This window comes from Knufia obscura, assembly GCF_036327395.1.
Source record: "Knufia obscura strain CCFEE 5817 isolate CBS 148926 chromosome Unknown scaffold_2, whole genome shotgun sequence".
Taxonomy (NCBI): Eukaryota; Fungi; Ascomycota; class Eurotiomycetes; order Chaetothyriales; family Trichomeriaceae; genus Knufia; species Knufia obscura.
The window spans coordinates 1,274,224-1,294,647 of NW_027042688.1; the positions used below are offsets into that span (position 1 = coordinate 1,274,224).

Consider the following 20,424-nt stretch of genomic DNA (forward strand, 5'->3'; position numbering starts at 1 on the left):
CTTGATTTTTACTTCGGCCAACATGATACCCAGCAAGAGAAGAGCAGAGCATGGAGTTACGATTCACAGGATGACACCATCTACACCTACAGTCTGTTTGGCCTCCTTGGCTGCTTTCTTCGCATCTCGAATCTTCTTCCTGGTCGCTCGCAGATCGGGCGGCTGTTCAATACCCAGTCTGGCCCTGAGCTCTACAACGTCAGTCTCGAGCTCCTCCTCCCAATACACGTTAATCACATCCTTCGACTTCCACCCATTCGAGAAGGCCCAGGGCAGATACATCTCGAACATCCTCTTCCTCTCGGCGGGTTTCAGCCTCAGAATCGCAGCCAGACTCAGTCCGGTCATGGGTAGGCCCGTATTCGCGAACTCGAAAGCCTTGAGACCGACTTCTCCCTCGACGAATACGGGCAGGCCGGTCACAGCATGATAGAAATCATGGCATTCTCTATACCGCTGCATCACATATGCCTCTTCTTCGTCGTCGATATATCGCACCTGGTCTCTTGTGTCCGGTGTCACACCTTCGCGATCGAGCCATGCGGCGTAGGTCCGGCCGACAGTGTTATCTGGGAGTTTGCGCAGCCGTTCAAGGGACATGGTCTTGGAGGTGATCCGAGGTCGGTCGCGTAGAATACGGCGGCCGGTGGGATCGGCGAGCATACGTTCTTTCAGACGGCGGATGAAAAACGGCTGGGCTGTTGCTTCGCCCAGGGCTGCGATCATGTCGCCTCGGCGTGGATTTGCTAGGGATGCTACCGCGCTGCCGACTGCGAGACCAAGGCGCTCGATCGAGGTGAGCGGGACATGACCTGGGTAGCTTGAAGGTGGTCGGTTCAGTATTGAGAATTGTCGTCTCTGTTGCTGCGCGTCTTTTTGTCTTCGAAGAGTGCTAGTTGTGGTGGTCCGAGTGACAAGTGCGCTAGAAGTTGGTGCTTTTACGATTGCTTGTAGTAGTCGTAGATCCTGCTGGTTTTTGCACACTGCCATGTTGACTATTAATGAAGACGGCGTAGTTGACGAACGAAGTGTAGCATGGCAGAGAATGAAGATGGCATGATCTGAGAGAAAGGTTGATGCAGCGGCCGGGAACTTGAAGTTGCGCTCGGGGCATCCACTTCAGGTGCCTCCGGTTAAAGCTCCAGCTTGGCGGCCTCAGGAATCATGAGACACTCATGTGATGTCTCACGAGGAGCATATTTAGGTATACCTTTCCGAGGTTTCACAGAGGACATTCTGATGGTATAGAGGTTCTAAACATGCAAGAAAAGTTGAGCAATGTACAAGCGCTGGCTCTACCATAGCGAGTAAGCCGAGCTTTGGACCATTCAGCGCTGCTCAGGCGCCTTTCGCAATTCCACCACAACCATACTCAATAACTGCTCAATAGCCATCCTTGCCCCATTTGTTGAACATGTCGTGCAGCTCCTGTAGTAGTCGTTAGCATGCTTGTCGTCCTATGCAGAGACGTGGCTGGTCATACCCTTGGCAGTGTCACGTTTGGCACAATAACTGTGTTCAATGCACTCGGGGCATTCTTGGTGGTGTTCTTGTCACCTCTTGGGTGGTACTGGTACTTGAAATGCTTTGAGTGGTCGTCGTGGTCATGGTCACCCTCAACCTCCCATGGCATAGAGCTGTTGGCAACCGAGACTTCAGCCTCTGAAGTAGCTGCAGTTGGCTTCCGTCCAAAGTACCATCCGGCAAGTCCAAATGCGCCAGACATGATACCCAACAGGATCTATTTTACGGTCAGCACTCTGCCAGCTGCTGTATTTCTTCCCATCTCACGTACGTATAGCTCGGGATCTCTTCGAGCGCCTCTGTTCAACACTCTGTCTTGCGGTCTTCCGGTATTCTTCATGGCTTCGCCCGGGTTCTTCATGGCTTGACCTGCGCCCTTCGCGGCTTGACCTGCGCTCTTCATGGCGCCGGCGACATCTGCGCGGAGCACTCGGGTTGCTCGAAACATGGCGGACATAGTGAGTGGAGTGGAGAGGTGTGAAGGTCGCAAAGAGTGGATGTCGTCAAAGATACAGATGCAGATGCGGTTCGAGTTGTGAGCTCACACCACTGAACGTAAGGCTGAGAATGACTCGCGCTGCCAGCCTTGTCCTCGATCTTTCGGAGACAGGCCTTGACCGGGCAGTCTGCGGGCACTTCCAGAATTGCCTTCTCCTGAGACCCACTACTTTACTCCGGACTTGCAGATGCACGAGTCGCGACTGTTGCAGTCGAAGCAAGCATAGCCAACAAACATCTCACCGTCGCTCTTTCGCAATACTTTGCATCTGGACTGCGCAACTACCCGTGAACCTTCGGGCATCTCAGCCGACCATATCACCCATTCTATCTTCTTCATCCACACTCGTTGAACGACTACTAGCACTGCATTGATGCACAAGCAGTTCGATCGCCATATCAACCGTTGACCGTGGAGATTTATGCACTATGGTTTCATCGTGCAACAGATGACATCGAGCCCACTAGGCCAGATACACAACATACATGGCGACACGCCCAACCACTGCCAGGAGCGAGATCTCCTCAGCCATATCTGACGATGGCCTTCCTTCTCCACTACCACCGTCCAGCGATCGCGCCAGATCGACTACGCCTGGCGCACCTGTATCACCTCATGGGTATACCCACTTTAGAGGAGTGACCAACCCGACCAACAGGTCTTTCCGCAGCCCACCTCCTGCCTCAACGGCCAGTGGCACTAGTAGACCACAGAGTCCCGAGAGTACAACAAGCAGAACCCATGTACCATCCCTAACTGCTCAAGGCTTCCTACGGCCTATGAGCTCCTCGAAACTCCATCAACAACGACTGAGTAATCTCAGAGCCTCAAGAGCTGCGAGGAATTACCCAAGACCACAGACGGGCCAGGCTGCTTTATCGGAATCGCAGGAGGACGACGATGCCCAAAGCCTCCGCTCGAATCGCACAGGTCCTTATGCTTCTCTACCAAAGCTGCATCGACCTGCCACCTCGATAACGACTGGCTACACCGAATCCGAACCTCCGCATGACTATGATGCAACCTCTCAGCAGGGTGCTTCCGAGGCTGACCGCGAGTACTTTCGAGGGGACTCACCACGGAAGAAGCACACTCCGTCACCCTTGGACCTGAACAACTCTTCCAACGTTGTGGGCTTCAACGAGAAGGCTCTACGGTCACCGAATTCTTTCAGGTCGGGCCTCAGCATCGGCAGCAGACAGATACTCCCACCTAGTAATCACCAGCATCTGCCCTCGAATGATACCTCACCTCGATATCCCAATTTGGAAGAGAAACAATACATCGCAAAACAAGAGGCCGCGGGCAAGAACTATGAGTATTTCGAGGGCAACAATGTCTTCTGGCTTGGTGGCAGGATGCAGAACGCTCGCGATCGTCCCATCAATGTCCTGACGGGCCTCTTTCTGGTTGTGCCCGCCATTCTATTCTTCGTTTTCTCGTATGTCCCACGCCCCGAATCAGATACATTTGCTGACTCTTGCAGTGCTTCCTGGACCTGGCATCATATTTCGCCAGCTATCCCCATTGTCTTCGCTTACCTATTTTTTATCTGCTTCTCGTCCTTCATTCATGGTTCAGTGACAGATCCAGGTGTAAGTAGCTGAAGCAGCCATGAAATCCTAGACGCGCTGACCTGTTCCAGATATTCCCTCGCAATCTCCAAACATTTCCACCAAATGAAGACCCTCTAGCAGTCGGCCCCCCAACTAATGATTGGGTGATGGTACGACTTGCTACTTCAGAAACTGCCGCCATGGATGTGCCTGTCAAGTACTGCAAGACATGCAATATCTGGAGACCCCCTCGCTGCTACCACTGTCGAGTCTGCGACAATTGCGTCGAGACTCTGGACCATCATTGTGTTTGGTTAAACAATTGCGTTGGCCGGCGCAACTATCGATTCTTCTTTGCGTTCGTCAGCTCAGGAACCATTCTTGCCGCCCTTTTAGCTTTTGGCAGCCTTGGTCAGGTTATTGTTTATTCAAACCAGGAGCAAGTCTCTTTTGCGAATGCCATGAATGCGAATAGAGTGCCATTCGCCATGTTCATCTATGGCATCCTGGCATTGGTATACCCGAGCTCGCTTTGGGTGTATCATCTAATGCTCACTGGTCGAGGCGAGACCACTCGCGAATACCTGGCATCAAGGAGATTCAAGAAGGCCGATCGACATCGTCCTTTTACGCAGGGCAACATTTTCAAGAATTGGATTGCCGTACTTGGTCGACCGCGTCCCCCAACGTACATGCACTTCAAGAAGGAGTACGAGAGTGGTGACCAGAGATATGGTCAGATTCGAGGTTATCAAGCTCGTAGAGCCGAGCAGGAGAAGAATGGAGGCCTTGAGATGAAGCCTGTCAAAGGACAGAAAGGCTTTGAAGGACCGACTGGCAAGATACCCCAAAAAGATCCAAGATGATCTCGAGTTATGTACACTATGAATGTATGCGTTCAAGCGATTTACTATACATACTTCCTAATGTGGAGCGAAATTCTGTCTCAACACTGTTGTCGGGGAGAGGACATGGTACGTACAGCTGTTGATTGTGTGGTACACGAGGAAGGCCGTGCAGCAATGTTGTTGCGAGGTGGTCAAGCCATGGTGACCTGCGGCTGCTTCATTGGTGGAGACTGGGATGCCCTGTAAACGCGATTAATTGAGCAACACGCATACTTAACCACTTGTCTCCCACCACCTCCGCCAACATGCATTCTTCAGAGTTACTATCTTGCCTTGTGCTATGACGCGACCATGCCTCCTGTCAATAGTCTCATCAGCAAGTTCGAAAACATCACACAGGAAGAGACTTCGACATCTCACACCCAACGCGTACGCGTAAAGAGGTACAGCATGCCTCTACGACAAAGCACCCTCAGCTTTGGTTCAAGCCCTGCCATAGCTCAGAAGAGACGATCAATGGGTGCTACGCCTTCCAAGCAGACTGTACAGGCTGCGACTCCGCCTGCAGAGGAGGACGACGGCGATACTATCGTTGTCAACACGACCCAGATTGAGACCCATGCACGCGTACCTCTGCCCACCCCATCGGAGAGCGCGACAGACGTGTCAAGCCAGACTTCAAGTACGCAGGCCGTCAAGAGCCCGCCTCGTAGCCGCTCCAAACGCGTGTCAACCCTCCGGAAGAATGCTAGCAAAGAGACCCTCCGACCCGTGACGGCCAAAGCAGCACCGACGGACAAACAACGGAATATCAGCGGAGAGACTTTGGTCGAGTCTGCTACTACGAGCCAGACATCCCTCCTCAAGAACAGCATAGACGCGCTCGACATGACTTGGAACATGAGCGATGTGTTTGACAAGGAGCCAGTCGTGGAAGAAACCGAGGTGCAGGCGGACGATGTGTCCACGATCAATGTTGCCGTGGGGGAAGAACCTGAGGCAAAGAAGCAACCGAGAGGAACAAAACACGTGAAGATTGCAGACAGCGAGAATAAATGGGAGCAGAGACGGAAGGCTGCTGACAAGAATGCTACACGAAGGTCTTCGAGAGCTTCTATGCTCATGGACAAGGCCTCCGAAGTGGTATCTGGTATAACCTCCGGCGTCCTCGGCAAGCGAGGTCGGGACTCTGCTCAGAAGAAGCAGGAGAGTACACAACCTGAGCAGGGCAGAAGCACAAGCACACCTCAGCAAGAGTACGAACCAGAAACTAAAAGAGCGCGAGTTGAAACAGAAACACTCGATGATGAAAGATCCCTCGCAGCCGTCAACCGCGCCATGCGCTCCCGACCCCCCAAAGACAAAAAATGGCTCACCTCAGGCCTCTACGCAGGCCAAACCCGCACCTTCAACCCCTCCCTCACAGAATCAAAGAACAAACGCAAGTCCCAGTCCACCTCAAACCAAGACTCCTCAGTATCACCCCTCCCCCCAAAAGAGAACTTCATCCTCCCCCTCCCCATGTTCGCCGGCGACCGCCTCCTCTCCACAGGCCGCGACTTCAAACTCCCCTTCGACATCTTCAGTCCCCTCCCCATCGGCCAACCCAAACCCGACGAATGGAAAAAAGTAAACAAGAACATCTTCATCGGCGACGCAGCGGACCAATGGCGCACATCCAAGTTCCTCGAACACAGCACTTGTATGTGTAAGCCCGACACGGGCTGTGACGCCGACTGCATGAATAGGTACATGTACTACGAGTGCGATGGGCGGAACTGCAATCTCACCGAGGAGCAGTGCGGGAATCGTGCGTTTGAGGGGTTACGGCAACGTGTGAAGAAGGGTGGGAAATATAATATTGGGGTTGAGGTTATTAAGACGGCGGATCGGGGCTACGGCGTCAGGAGTAATCGGACGTTTGAGCCCAATCAGATTATCGTGGAGTATACGGGGGAGATCATCAACCAGGAGGAATGCGAGATGAGGATGCATACAATGTATAAAGACAATGAGGTAAGTCATCATCATCTCGTATGCCCCAGTTAACAGCCAGCTAACGTGTTTGTGCAGTGCTACTACCTAATGGCCTTCGACCAAAACATGATCATCGACGCAACAAGAGGCAGCATGGCCCGCTTCGTAAACCACTGCTGCGCCCCCAACTGCCGCATGGAGAAGTGGACCGTGGGCGGGAAACCACGTATGGCGCTCTTCGCGGGTGATCGTGGGATCATGACTGGTGAGGAACTCACGTATGACTATAACTTCGATCCATACAGCCAGAAGAACGTCCAGGTCTGTCGTTGTGGAGCTGAGAACTGTCGCGGTGTTCTGGGGCCAAAGCCCAAAGATTTACCGAAGGCTAGGGAGGAGAAGGAGAAGGAGAAGGAAAGGGAGAAGGAGGGGAAGTTTGCTGGTGCGAAACGGAAGATCGGTGAGATATTGGAGGAGAGTAGTAATTTGCTGAATAAGAAGAGGAAGACGAATGAGCCGCCGAAGTTGCCGAAGGGGTGGGCTTATGTTGAGCCTGAGCCAAAGGTGAAGAAGGAGGCCAAGGTCAAAGCAGATGGGCAAAGGAGCGCAAGTGAAGATGGGGGGTTGGTCCGTCAGCCGAGTAAGCTGAAGAGGATGCTGAGCCAGAAATCCAATAAGTCGGCAACGGCGAAGACGGTTGGTAAATTGAGTTTGAAGAGGAGGTCTACTACTGCTTCTGCACGAGTCGTCAGTACGAGCAGTGCTGCCGCGCTGATTGCTGGTGATGATGAGGAGGGAGAGGGAGAGGAGGTTGAGAGGCCAGCGACTGCGCCTTCGACGGGGTTGAAGGGTAAGGCGGAAGGTTTGAGGAGGCTTGGACGGTCGTTGAGAGGTCGTGCGTGAACGGATGTCTTGCTGCTTGTTGGGTTGGACGAATGCCTAGGTACGGCAAGCATGGTCACAGCGAGGTGTTGGAATATCTACAATGCCTGCAGTGCTTTCACATCATTTGGTATGTATGGCTGCAGTATTTAGCGAGCGGGTGCTTCTTGTATCTATCTACCTATCTACCTACTCGATACGTTCATCAGCACTGGAGCCCAAAGAGCCAAAAATCGCGTTCACGTGAACTGATCTACGATCCTGCATTCGCAGGATACATATCTCAATCCCTCGACAGAGTTTATTGTCTCCTACCTACCTGTACATCTCTGGACTATCTGTCGACGTGTTAAGAAGCATGCTGGAGAGGTATCTACCAACGGTCGTACCTGCCTCTCCTACTGAGATCCTTGAGCCCCGCCTTCCTCTCCTCTGATAGCGTGCCTTCCTTGGGTCGGGTCGTGTTACGGTCGTGCCTTCCTCCTTTCACAGTCGTACCTTCCTCCTTTCACAGTCGTACCTTCCTCCTTTCACAGTCGTACCTTCCTCCTTTCACAGTCGTACCTTCCTCCTTTCACAGTCGTACCTTCCTCTTACCTAGTTTACACCTGCCTTACATTGGCACCCGATCGTTCCTTCCTCCACAAACCACGACAGTCGTGCCTTCCCTTTCACTGCACCTGGGTTGCGCCTTCCTCGTCTCCAATGGTAGTGTCTTAGGTCGTGCCTTCCGTTCGCGTAATCGCGCTTTCCCTTCTCGATTTCGTAGCTCCCCATCATCCAAGTCGTACCTGCCTGTCCATCTAGCACACGGCGTCTCACCTAATCAATTTCAAAAGCATAATTAATTGGGTCTTCCTTCCTTCCTTTCTATCGTCGAGATTGCAGATTCAAGGTCAGCGTGCTGCAGTGTTTGAAGGAAGGGTCACCCCCCCGAGTGTTTGTGGTCGTGTCGTGTCGACATAGACAGTATCCGTTACTCGGTCGTAGGTAGGTACCTACCTACCCCTTGAACTGCCGTAGGTCACGCCTTCCTTCCGTTCTGGGCGTCGTGCCTGTCTCGAGGCTACAGTCGTGCCTGCGTACTATGCTCGACGTGTGCGCTAATTTATACTTTCTCTCGATGCGGGTTGTACGGCAGCGTACTTTACATAGGCAGGTACTATTGTAGGAGACCCTCTGTTAGGTACTGGCTGTACTTTCCTTCTTAGGTATCTAGTCACGCCTTCTCATATACCATGTAGATTGCGCTCGCGTTCAAGCAGGGGTAGACGGGGGTGTCGTCCATGTCTGTGTGATTGATTGATTGATTGTTGATAGTTCCACGCCAGCATATCTGGCAGCGTACTGATGAGCGGGCCGTGGCGTGCTGTGTTGTGTTGTGTTGTGTCTTACTTCTCTGCGTCGTGGGTACCACGATGTCGCCGCTGCTGCTATGGTTGTGCCTCTTCCGTCGTGTTTGCATTGCCTTGCCTTGCCTTGTCTTTTTGGCTGGGTGGCCAGTGTCTATGGCAGCTCATGTCTGGCACGTATTTGGTCTTGCCTTAGATCCATGCGCATGTCTGCTTCGATGGGTTTTGCTTGTCGGTGGGTTGTTGATGCTTCGTGTTGTACTTGGGTTTGCGTGTGCGTTGGTTCGTATGTGCTGTTGGAAAAGTGCTGCCGTTGATTAGCATCTCCAGGGCTTGCATTTGAAATTGTGGGACAAGGGGCAGTATAATATTTTCGTAGTCGATGAGACTGCCAGAGATTGGTAGATGCTCGTGTTCTGGAAAGTGAAAATCGTTGGCGTGCGTCGGACGAGGTCCTAATCTATCATTATGGCGTGTGCCTTGCCAGTGGTCAGCGCAACAGTCAGGGATCGAGGTGAGGTGGTAATACAATCATTCCATTCGTGATCGATGCACAAAGACATCAGCCATCCAACGCCCGCTTGCTTGATGCCGAAATGTAAAGCACCATATCCAAGGTGCGCAACCGCATGCCATTCACTCTGTTGAGCTTCAATATGGACAATATCCGCCGCATGAATCATGGTACATGTCATTTGCCCAGAGAGCCAAGTTTCCGACAACCCTATATCTACATCCTTCCCACTGCCCTCGACCTCTAATCGATTTCCATCCTCGTTGGGGCCGGCCTGGCGTTCCCTTGCTTCGGTTTGTATGGCTCGTTACGCATCGGATATGATGAGGTAGATGGATATGTATTTGCCTGACCATGATAGTTGCCAAAGTCGGGTCGGCTGTTTGGATCGGCTGCGGCTTTTTGTGCAGAACTCGTAACGTACGGCTTCAGTCCCTTGCGGTAATTGTGTGCACACATGCATGCCACTATGATTGTGCTAATGAGCAAACCAATAGTCAACACAGCAAAGGTCGTCAACTCTGTCCGAGCAGGCAGATATGGATCGCGTTTGCCCGGTTGGTACATGCGCACGAGCTTGAAGCAGAAATAGCCCAAGCCACCGAAGTAAAGAGCGATGACAATAATGGAGCCAACCAAGTTCTCCCGCTTAGCGAACCAAAATGCCGCAAACATAATGATAATAGTGGCAGGAATGGCAGCAGCCGTGACGTATCGCTCGATGTTGTTCCTACCGCCCACAATGACGACGAATTGGATGGTGAAACCGAGACAGAAGAAGAAGTCGAATTTGAGGAGGGAAATGTAGATCTGGTAGGTGAGATATCGGCGTTTCATGCGTAGGTCTGCTGAGATGTGCTTGTAAATGGTCCATGCGAATTCATTGTATAGCTTGTATGCCACGAATGCCATGCAGATGGTGAAAAAGGCCAGTATGCAAGGTATGGATATCAGGAGTGGCCTGGTGCCCTCGTAGGTGCCCTTCACTATTTTTGCGCCCGGTCTGTTGACTGCCTCATGAAGCTGACCGACCTGGACGGATCCATATATTAGCAGGCCTACGTTCAAGCCGACGAGTCCGATGATCTGAATGGTATTCTTCATGCGCAGGGCATCCCACACAAGTACAAGTTGATAAACGAAGGCAAAAATGTACAGCGTAAGGAATGTAGGTATCGTAGTTGAATAGTCGTCTTTGTCGTTAACATCGTCAACGTCGTCCTCGAGACCGGCTTGGAAGGTCACAAATATGTAGCTAATCACGGTATCAGCGTTTGTTTGTCCAACAGGGTATTCTGATATGCTTACATTTCAAAAGCCAACACGACAGCGGCTTGGGCCAAGGATATGAGGATGAATGCCCACACCCATTTCGACTTGGGCAAGGAAGGCATCTTCCTGGCTCCTGTAGATGTGTTTGCGACGTGACCTTCTCGTTCGTGGAAACCACCTTCGAGTGGCTGATATGCACTACCAGCTTGACCTCCGAGGAGGGACGTCCTCTTCGTCTTGAAAGGAATTTTGGCGGTTGGCTTGCTCCTTACGGAGCGCGTTTGCTCGACGATCGACCTGTTCGTGTCCGGTTGGGGTGACTGTCGATCACCAGGATGCGCCTGCGTTGTTTGCCAATTTTTGCTCGTGTCTTCAAGGTCGATAAGATTATGGCACGAAAGATGGCTTCAGAATGTTAACGAAAGACTCGAAGTCCTTCCCGCCTCAAGTACAGTCTTCCTAAAGGGCAACCAGATTGAGGAGAAGTGCGGCTGAAACAGTCGGGTTGTTTAGCTGCGGGCCGACGAGATGTGGATTGCTGCAGGGGATGAGCACAGCGGCGTGGTATCAACGAGAGTCTGTCGTGGTGTTGGTGAGTATTTGTTGTTTGTACAGAAGAAACTAACAAGTAAACGAGAGAAAATAACGATGTCGCTTGTCAGCTGGTTAGAATTAAGAGATGGGAAGCACGCAGGTCACCAGAGGCTGTGTCGAGACCGAGTTGAGCAAGTCCCCTAGACTGTTTGGGAAGGAGGGATTTGGTCCTGAACCGCGCCGTTACACGCTAATTTGGATGCCACCATGGGTGGTGTGAGGGGAGCCACTCAGCACTCAAGGTCTCCTCTTAGCAGCTAGAATACAAAAGGTCAGCACTTTGAACACTCTTTACGATGCTCTTGTTTTCTGCCTCAGCTCCGAGTCGTCTGCACGGTCTCTAACTTCGTTTCAATGACTTTACTCTCCTTGGGGTCAATGTAAATGCACGAAAATGGGCTGCGCGTAGACACTCTATGGCCATATTCGCCTACCCGGCGCATTCTCTCTACCAAGAGTCATTGCACAACTGTTCAAGGTGATTTTGCAAGAGTGCGCGTGCCTCAGTGAAAAGAGTGCAGGGTTCAACGCTCAGAGCGAAATCAACTAGTCCCAGCTCAGCCAAACACCCCTGTAGGAATCTATTTTGGGGACGCTACTGATAGATTAGGCTACGCCAGACGATCGGCGAACGCCTTGCCATCTCCACCTGCACGAAAGAGAATTGGTCTCAAAAGCAACACTGGCTATTGTCAAGACTCAGAACGAGCGTAAACAAACACACACACAATATTCGTACCTGCAGCGCAATGGCACCGCCATGTCCAGCGCCAAATTCGCAGCCTGGCTCCGCGTCTACCCCTCCCCAACCACAATAGCCGAATCGAGCGCAATCTTTAAACATCTCAAAACCCAAGCCCAAGGTCAAGGTCAGAGCCGAGTGACCACCTTCATCCGCGCCCAAACCGGCGGACTCAAAGACATCCGTCAAGAACCTAACACAACATCCTACTACGCCGTCTTCACCCAACAACCACCCTCCCAACACCTAACCTTCGAGGTGCCCGTCTACCACAAGCTCCCTAACCCCCGCGACCTCGACCCTTTCAATATCCGCGGCTTACAAGATCGGAAACCATTTCCTGAGCCGAAGACCTTTACCTGCCGTTTAGAGAATATACCCGAGGACGAAGCGCGAGCATACGGAGAACAGATCAAAAAGGATAACCCGTATCACGGGTCTTTCAAGGTCGCATATCAAGATTGGTTGCAGGATGTATACGGCGAGACGGGCGCACCACCAGGCGTCAAGCAGGGGCTTGGGTTGGTGTTGAGTGATGACGAGGCCGTACGTGAAGCCGGTGCGGCAGTACAGCGTGATCAGAAATTGGTTAGATCGGACAGGCCAGTTACGGAACGGAAGATTAGGATGGATTCATTGATGGACGCTTGGTATGAGGCTATGGGTGTTGAGAAGCCTCAGAAGGGTCAGAAGTCTGGTTCCGTGGCACGGGCACAGAAAGGAGGTGATGACGGCTAGAAAACGATGCACAGCATTCCGAAGCCTGCTATGAACTCGGTCGAGGGCATCGAACATTACTACTGCCTACTCTGAAAAGCGACATAAAGCAGCGAAGTGCAGTCCGACCCGAAGGATCGTCGTTGATAGGTGTTTGACTTCCCTTGGATCGCCTCCAGGAGGAACCGGGGAATGATGCCTCGAACCGGCTGCTGTCCGCTTGAGATTCCCACAGCACCAAACGACGATCGTTGCTTCCGACATGTGGCTGGTATGTGCAACAGAGCTGAATACTCTAGCACGGAGTACTTTTGTTGAAAGCTGCGTCTGCTGTCGCTGTCATGACATTGGACTGGAACGTGGAGCGTTCGCTGGGTGTGTCTGGTCCTGCATGAATGTGTAGCTATGAAGCTATCGTTGTTGATGGTGAGTTCAATGACTGTCCGCGGCTTGTTATGTCCGACCGAAGTGTGGCAGCCAAGTTCGTGGTTATTGAAATCTGCCACAGCGATACACCCGCGCTGTCCGGTGCTGAATCAAGGATGGGGCATCCGATTCAATTTGCCTGCGTGTACCCTGGCGTTACTGCCCGCATGGACAAGCATTTTCCACAACTCAGCGGTTTTGTGTCCTAGCTTGCGGAAGGTTTCCATGAAGTACATGGTTCAGAAAGGGTATCGTGGTTTGCCGGACAGAGTTGGTGGCAATTGTGTCGCGGAGAGCGTGAAGTGCTGGAACGGAGGAGATGATCATATAGTAGTTCAATGTTGAGGCTCAAAATTGTTCAAGCTCATTACAGCTGTGATGTGATGTGTTCGGTGGAAGTGCTGCTTAACCCCAAAATGGCAATGGTTTCTCACCTGTTGCTGCTTGTTGAAGACTTGATCTTGCTTAGCATGATGACAAGGTGCTTAAGCGGTCTGCTGACTCATCGCAGTCCAGATCTGCGAACCTGCTTTCTAGAGGCTTTGCCGGAAGCACGATTAGCCTCAACTTTGTCAAACAGCCAATGGGAGCGCCTTGTCATGCGTGTCATGTATGCATGTGGGAAACAACGAGAGAATCGACAAGGGCGTATGCTCAGTCGTCTGTATGGACAACAGCCATATCCAATATCTCGACTTTACCTCGGCCTTTAGTTTCAGCGGAGCAGAACTCTCCCAGGTCCTTGAAAGCACCTGGCTCGACGAAGCCAATCACTTCCCATTCCTCGCCTAGGACATCCTGGCTCTCTACCTGCTCGACGTATGAAAGAATGCGGTCTTTGATAGTGCCCTTGCCTTCGCCCTCGTCGTTGTCGTCTGTGCTTGCCTTTGACCTCGGGGCCTGCTTGGATAGGCTGGTTGGACATGTAACTCTTAGCCTCATCCGAGCTCGCATTACTGGGATTGGTTGCCATGCAATCAAGGCGTGTATAGCGTCCAACGCTTGCTGTTTGACTGACTTGGTTGTCACCACACCCGTCCACATGGGCATATCGCTTTTCTTGTCCTTGCCTTTCTGGCCATTGCTGTTCGCTGGGTCATCCTCTTCAGTGTTTGGGGTGCCAATGCCACTCGTCTCACTTGAGCCCTTGGGCGCCGAACCGCTCTTCTTTTGACCCTCGCTCAAATTCAACTTACCCAACTTATGCGGTAGAGAATCAGCCTGGGGAGCGTGGCCACCCTGTTTTGAGAGCAGGTCTAATCCTTTCTTTATCATGCCTGTGGTGTACACCCTCTTCGTCTGCGGGTCAACTAGCCTCTGCGCAACCTCTTCAATAATTTCACGCTCCATCCTGTCCAACAGCTCTTTCCTCTCGTTCGCATTGACCTGGATCTCACCCTTCTTCAAGATCTCCTCAATGATGGCATCCTTCCACGTCTTCTCCGAGTCAACCTCCTCATGCGCCTTTGCTTTGGTCTTCTTCCCACCTTTGCCTTTTGTGCCCGACTGGCTTGAAGACTCCTGCTCAGCGGCGATCTGTGGCCATGCCTTCGTTAGTTCGGCGTTGGGGGCTGTCTCGCCCTTTGAAGCATTGAGGAAAATGGTGGGTATTTGCAGGACATTGTCTAGGTCTGTCTCGGTGCCTGATCTGTACTCAAGCAGTTTGTTCTTGTAGCATGCTAGTTCGAACCTCTTTTTGCCTTTCTTGTAGCGGACGAGAGAGACGTTTGTTAACTTTATCTGGTTTGCAGGTTGGTTGATCGGAGCCATTGTGAGACTGTCAAACACTTATTCATGTGTGATGTTGTATGGGGGAGTGGTCAGGATATATGAGGTGAGCAAACAGCAGTTCCTGCATCGACATCTACTTCTTGGTGGTGCCTATGATTTGGGGAGTGTGTCCCACTACTGAGTCACTCACCGTCGGTGCTGCGTCACCAACTGCGCAAAAGGTATCTACGGCTACTATGTACGGTCACTTTTGCGGCATCTGAGTGCATGAGTCTTTCGAGCTTAGCGTACTGGGACCCTGGCGTAGACCATTGCATGTGGACAGAAAGTTCCGGGCATGCAAGTTGCCTTCTCATCGTTTGCCTCAGTCTACAAGATTATCAGCTTCTTCGGTTTTGCATTGGGCAACGACCTCCAGGGTAGGACACTTCGGAGACCCTTGAGCTGCGCAAGCTAATAATGTTATGGCTTGACAGACCTCATCGCGTTCAAGCCCTTCGAAACTGCCCAAGGCGGTTACTGAGCCATCATGCAGCCACCAGACCAATATGGCATTATCGTTCGCACGAATCATCTCGCAATCTAGTGAAAGCTCTATCCTGTTCATGTCCATCGCAAGTCCGTTACTTTGCTACGAGCCCTGCGGCGGCTGGCAATCTGCGTGGCACCACCGATTTAGACCCATCTGTTGAGCGCACCTCTGGGGGCATTCATATCTCGCAGATAGGCACACAGCTCGCAGGTGCTGGTGGTGTCAGGGACTATTTGAAACAATGGAGTAACAACTACCAGAGGGAGCAGAAAGACAACGCTCCGTCAGAAGTCACACCCCTAGGACGAAGGACACTGCTACCGAATTCCTTGTTTGTCACCGATAAAGTCGTCGACAAAGCTACACCTATCGCTGAGGACGAGGAAGTTTTTGACGACCAACATGAGCAGGACGGCGACGTCAGTACCATGCAATATACCCTGCTTCCAGGTGATGCTTTTTTCATGCAGGTTACGGGTCTGAAGATGCAGTTTGCACTCTATCTTGGTCACGTTGGTGCTCAAGCACAGTACCTGTTGGCCGACGGGCGTTGGTACGTGTCTGTGCGGACGCTCTTCAACGCCCACATAGTACACAATCTTGCGACTGAGCACGAGATGGCCAAGATTCGGGTCCACACACCTGCGAAGCCGGTCGAAGTTTCTGAAGCAGAGAGTGGTGGTCAGGCCTTTGCCTCCGTCTTCGGCGAGGTACCCTTCGAGGTGTCGTCGCCCGTACTGAGCAGGTTCGCCATTCTGCATGAAGAAGGAGAAGACTTCAGGCGCGAGCATGCTCGTGCCTTGGAGCAGCTTTACGATAAAGCAGCTTCCGAGCGCGAGTTCAGGCATATGTCTGTCCACGAGCTTGTGCGCCAATATCTCGGCGTTGAATTTGATCTGCTGAATGAGGGTTCGAAGATAGTCCTGATGGACAAGCTTCGGGAGGACCCAAGGTTTTCTATCGCACAAACGAGAGCCGAGTTTAGCGTTCAGACTTTGCCGAAGCATATGGCTCGAGGCGCCTCAGAAGTAACTAGCTGGGCAAGAGCGTATCAGGATGCTGCTGCCCGTGCAGCCTCTGGCAAAGATGTTTCGCAGGATCTGAAGAACAACCCTCTGACGAACTTTATCAGTAAGGCGCGCCGAATTATTACACAAAGTCGGAAAATTCGGTCGCCAACAGCCGAAGGGGATCTGGGCCCGACACGGCAAAGTGTCGTGCCCCCAGATGGCGGTATCGTACGCAAGCCTACCGGAGAGTCCTTCGATGACAACGAGAAGAAGATTGTCCAATTCCTATACTCTACGTATTGTCTACGGCCATTCCTACTGGATTCCTCTAACAAGGGTAATGAATCCATCTGCTCCATGATCCTGAGAGCCATAGGCGCATACCCGAAATACAACCTAAATGCTGATATTGGCACGTTGTTCTTGAAGGAGCTCGGATGCGTCGATCCCTGGGCCCCAGGCTATGACAGTCACGCAGCCATTCCGTTGACCTGGCTTGGTTTGAATGAAGCTGCCAGGATTGCGGCGGAGAAGCAGCTGGCGGCGGTTGCCACACTGAAGTATGAACCCGGTAACAAGCAGCCCCCTTTTCCCGATACTATGGCACATCTGCGCAGAGACTGGGGTGATATGGAAGTCTTCTGCGTGGACGATAGGACCACGCATGTTGTGGACGATGCTATATCGGTCGAAGCTTCCGATGAATTTCCTGGTCATCATTGGATACACGTCCATATCGCTCATCCTTCGGCTTTCATTCCGGTCGACCACCCGCTTCTTGAGAAGGCGTATCTGATGGGCAGCACTGCCTATACTAGATTTAAAGTGGAACAGATACTTCCGTTTGCGATCACAGAAACACTCAGCGTTCAACCAAATGGGCCCGTCATAACAACCAGTACTCTGCTTGCTCCTGATGGTTCCGTAAAGGACATTCAGGTAGCTCCCGGCACGGTTCGAAACGTCATCCACATCAACAAGCAGCTTTTAGACGCACAAATCGATCTGGGGCATCGGGTCGCTAACGAATATATTGTTAGCCATGGGAGACCATGGCGAAATACTTACAAAGATCCGGCAGTCGAGCAGCCTGGCTTCAACGACTACAACAGCCAGCAGAAGTCGTTGATCGCGACCCATCTTGACAAGTTCAAGCTGATTTCGGACCTTGTTAGTGCTCGTTGGGATGCCCGAAAGCGGGAAAACCCAGCTCATCTCAGAATGCTTCAAGTTTCCAAGGCTGGCGGAGATGTCTTCGTTCACCTCCCAGCGGATACCGATCTCAGTTATGAGAGAATATTTAGAAGTGAGCATTGCTACGGTGATCCGGCAATCCGTGTGCGCGCCACGAAGATTACAGTGGACGCGACGTATGACGAGCAACCGAAGAAATACCACCCCGTTGCTGGATGCATGTTGCTTGCAGCTGAATCCCTGGGCGCATGGGCCAGGCCTCGACAGATACCTGCGTTATATCGATATCAGGCCCCTAGACCTGGATACGATCTCAACAGACTCAACAATCTAGGACAGCACGAAGGATATCTGGGCTTATTGAATGGCGACTCCGTCTCTCCGGCGCCATATCTGATGCTGAACATGGCCCAAATGCTACCCAGTAGTAGTCCGCTGAGGAACACTAAAGACTTGATTAATCAGTACCAAATCGACGCTTATCTGAAGGCCGAAGCAGCAGCAGCATCTACTTCTGCGGGTATTAATGACATACAAGTCAGTTACCCATGGGACAAACAAGGACTAATGCACTACCTGAACAATGTTCGTGATAAAGTTGTGACGATGGCAAACACGGTGTCTGACAGGCATTGGAAAACCATGGCGCTCTACAGAGCTTTTCACTATGGGGAGGCTCAACTACCGGAGATCCTCGATGTGCAAATAGGCAATACGATGAGGGTTGGCAAACAGAATGCCTATGTGCCGGCCTCATTGGCCGCATTCGACCTTCCCGCGGATCTGACGCCTAGCGATCAGGGCTGGGAGAAACAAGCTAAATTCCGCCAATTTCTGCCAGTTAAGATTCAGTCGGTAGATCTTGCAAATGGCTTTGTCCATTGCATTGCCGTTGGTCCTCCTACGGATGAACCACGCATCAAAGACCTTGTCTACCCTGAGCTTCGTCCGCAAGAAGACGAGTAAGGAGGAAAGGGCATAGGTGAGCCGGCGCCTGGCCAGCAGCCAGGTAGCGCCATTGTAATGTGGCGTCCGGGGGACTGCAGTGAGTGCATTGGGGTTGCATATATTCAAGATCTGCTGCATCACATTTGGGATACATATGCATATTCCAAGGATGTCCAATTGAGTACGATGATTGCCTACGGTGATATCTCGGTTTTCGCATGATATTGCCGATGTGTGTTGCAACCAATGCAAGTATTCACTAGTGTAATTTATATGTACATGAACGATTTAACAGTATTTATCAAGGCCATCCGCGCATCAGCTAGAGCCTACTGAGCCTCCTTGGCCAACATCAAAGTATTTATCATCGCGTGGTAGGCCATCTGTGTGTCAAAAGTGACTGTGCAGCGCTGATCATCGTTAATAAATGCGATGCGCAACATGCTCACGTATGACACGACCACGTTGAGATCGGCGGTCTTTTCGCATGGTCCGTGTCACGTAGCTCTTGACGTTCTCTCAGTTCAGATCCTGGTTAAGTCAAGACGCTCTGTTCACTAGTACGGGGTCGAGCCTATATCCGGCGCACGAGTCAAGCAGGATGTAGGCGCTTTTCAAGATCTGAGAGATACATAAAAGTAACACACCCCCCATATCCCGTGGGAGGCAGTTCATAGACGAAATTACATGCAACCAGCTCAAAACGGCAGCCGCTAAGACTCAAGTCTGGCCAGATCCAGATGGATTGTGAGTAATGCCCGGGGCTGGTTGGTGCAGCTTGAGGTGCTCTGCCTCCATGGGGGAGGTGCACAAGCACAAGCACGTCTCGGCGCATCCATTACCCTATTGAGAGTGCCAAACTAGTGGAAGACGATCAGATGAAGGTGATGCTAGATTGACAGGTCGTGATAGGCAGAATGACAAGGAGGGGGCGGAACCAGCCTCACCCGCTGCCAGCTGCGCTTGTGAATCTCGGATCCAGAGGGGTTATCGAGCATGGATTCCAACTTTTTCCAAGTCGTTGGTACCACAAATTCCTCGAAAGGGACTGGCGGGCTTGCGGAACGTCGTCTCCGGTGCGTTAGTTTCACGAGCCATAAAGTACCAGCGTATTTTATTAGTCCCCTGCAAGCACGACGGCGTGCGTCACAAGCTTAGATGCGGTGCTGTAGATCTTTATCGGCTCGATACTGATTGCGGTGCGAAGCTGCGAACAAATTAGACGTACCTTTTCGCTTAACCCATGTCTCGATCCCAGTTATTGTCGTTTTCTACTCTCTGATACAGATAGTACAAATCCTGTGCATCGAAATATGGTTAGCAACTCTTGGGCATCGCTGCGCTTCGCGAGGCCATTCTGCTTTCGGACGCTACGTACTGACCAGGATCCGCTAGCCGCGCATCGAGGCACCCAACAGTTCGCAGGGGTGTGGATGCGATTGACACAATCCAACTGGTCCTTATGGTTTGAGATCTACTGCGAGGCGTAATGACATCTCAGGGACTACCCTACTATGGCGCTGCCAATCGCATCTTACCTCACTGCTGGGCCCGGATATGTGGTCCTATACCAGCGGTCAATACGACCACGCGCACACCCTGGACGGTCTGCTTTGACTTGACCCGATTGCGAAGGCGTAATGCTGTACCTCGACGAAGTCACATCGACTCATCCCGATGCTTGTCCTGCTGAGCAATCGTTTCAGATGCATCTTTGCCGAACCTACCAGATTCCTGGTATTCTGTCAGATCGATCTTAAACAGACGTCTCGGGCCCTAAGTGTTCGACTATACTCTCGCTTCTGAACGGCGATTATTCCTTCTCGAGATTTGCTTGTGGACCTATGGTACCTGATGGACCAGCATAGTGTGAGTGAGGCGTGAAGTACCACAAGGCTTTGGGATTCGATAAGTACAGAGATACTCACCACTCAGACGCTCTGTCGATCTCGGTGAAACGTCAATCTTTGGCAAGAAGCACCGCGGAGACTTCCAGAACGACTTATCAATTTTCTGATAGCCAGCAAGACTTTGCTAGAAGCGTCAAGCCCCAGAAGGCCCTTCCAGTGCTTAGAGCTCTGCGGTCATTGCCTCAATTATCTACTA

The 20,424-nt window shown here is 51.8% G+C and overlaps 8 protein-coding genes across 8 annotated transcripts; 4 read left to right on the forward strand and 4 right to left on the reverse strand.

The window, feature by feature from the left end:
* Positions 1 to 63: 63 nt before the first annotated feature.
* Positions 64 to 990, reverse strand: COQ4 (Ubiquinone biosynthesis protein; the record flags this gene model as incomplete). Its single annotated transcript, XM_064870758.1, has 1 exon — positions 64 to 990. One exon carries the CDS (start codon positions 988 to 990, stop codon positions 64 to 66), a length of 927 nt encoding a protein of 308 aa, XP_064733211.1.
* Positions 991 to 1,383: 393 nt separating this feature from the next.
* Positions 1,384 to 1,981, reverse strand: PMZ80_002326 (uncharacterized protein; the record flags this gene model as incomplete). The annotated part of the gene is made up of 3 exons (XM_064870759.1): positions 1,384 to 1,428; positions 1,484 to 1,741; positions 1,796 to 1,981. The coding sequence occupies 3 exons, from the start codon at positions 1,979 to 1,981 to the stop codon at positions 1,384 to 1,386; spliced, it is 489 nt and encodes a 162-aa protein (XP_064733212.1).
* A 527-nt stretch (positions 1,982 to 2,508) lies between these two features.
* Positions 2,509 to 4,445, forward strand: ERF2 (Eukaryotic peptide chain release factor GTP-binding subunit; the record flags this gene model as incomplete). Its single annotated transcript, XM_064870760.1, has 3 exons — positions 2,509 to 3,464; positions 3,510 to 3,618; positions 3,669 to 4,445. 3 exons carry the CDS (start codon positions 2,509 to 2,511, stop codon positions 4,443 to 4,445), a joined length of 1,842 nt encoding a protein of 613 aa, XP_064733213.1.
* Positions 4,446 to 4,778: 333 nt separating this feature from the next.
* PMZ80_002328 (uncharacterized protein) lies at positions 4,779 to 7,307 on the forward strand (the record flags this gene model as incomplete). The annotated part of the gene is made up of 2 exons (XM_064870761.1): positions 4,779 to 6,443; positions 6,501 to 7,307. 2 exons carry the CDS (start codon positions 4,779 to 4,781, stop codon positions 7,305 to 7,307), a joined length of 2,472 nt encoding a protein of 823 aa, XP_064733214.1.
* A 2,088-nt stretch (positions 7,308 to 9,395) lies between these two features.
* PMZ80_002329 (uncharacterized protein) lies at positions 9,396 to 10,546 on the reverse strand (the record flags this gene model as incomplete). The annotated part of the gene is made up of 2 exons (XM_064870762.1): positions 9,396 to 10,407; positions 10,461 to 10,546. 2 exons carry the CDS (start codon positions 10,544 to 10,546, stop codon positions 9,396 to 9,398), a joined length of 1,098 nt encoding a protein of 365 aa, XP_064733215.1.
* Positions 10,547 to 11,778: 1,232 nt separating this feature from the next.
* Positions 11,779 to 12,498, forward strand: PMZ80_002330 (uncharacterized protein; the record flags this gene model as incomplete). The annotated part of the gene is made up of 1 exon (XM_064870763.1): positions 11,779 to 12,498. The coding sequence occupies one exon, from the start codon at positions 11,779 to 11,781 to the stop codon at positions 12,496 to 12,498; it is 720 nt and encodes a 239-aa protein (XP_064733216.1).
* A 1,059-nt stretch (positions 12,499 to 13,557) lies between these two features.
* PMZ80_002331 (uncharacterized protein) lies at positions 13,558 to 14,673 on the reverse strand (the record flags this gene model as incomplete). Its single annotated transcript, XM_064870764.1, has 1 exon — positions 13,558 to 14,673. One exon carries the CDS (start codon positions 14,671 to 14,673, stop codon positions 13,558 to 13,560), a length of 1,116 nt encoding a protein of 371 aa, XP_064733217.1.
* A 509-nt stretch (positions 14,674 to 15,182) lies between these two features.
* MSU1 (3'-5' RNA exonuclease complex component) lies at positions 15,183 to 18,336 on the forward strand (the record flags this gene model as incomplete). The annotated part of the gene is made up of 2 exons (XM_064870765.1): positions 15,183 to 15,252; positions 15,314 to 18,336. 2 exons carry the CDS (start codon positions 15,183 to 15,185, stop codon positions 18,334 to 18,336), a joined length of 3,093 nt encoding a protein of 1,030 aa, XP_064733218.1.
* Between the last annotated feature and the right edge of the window lie 2,088 nt (positions 18,337 to 20,424).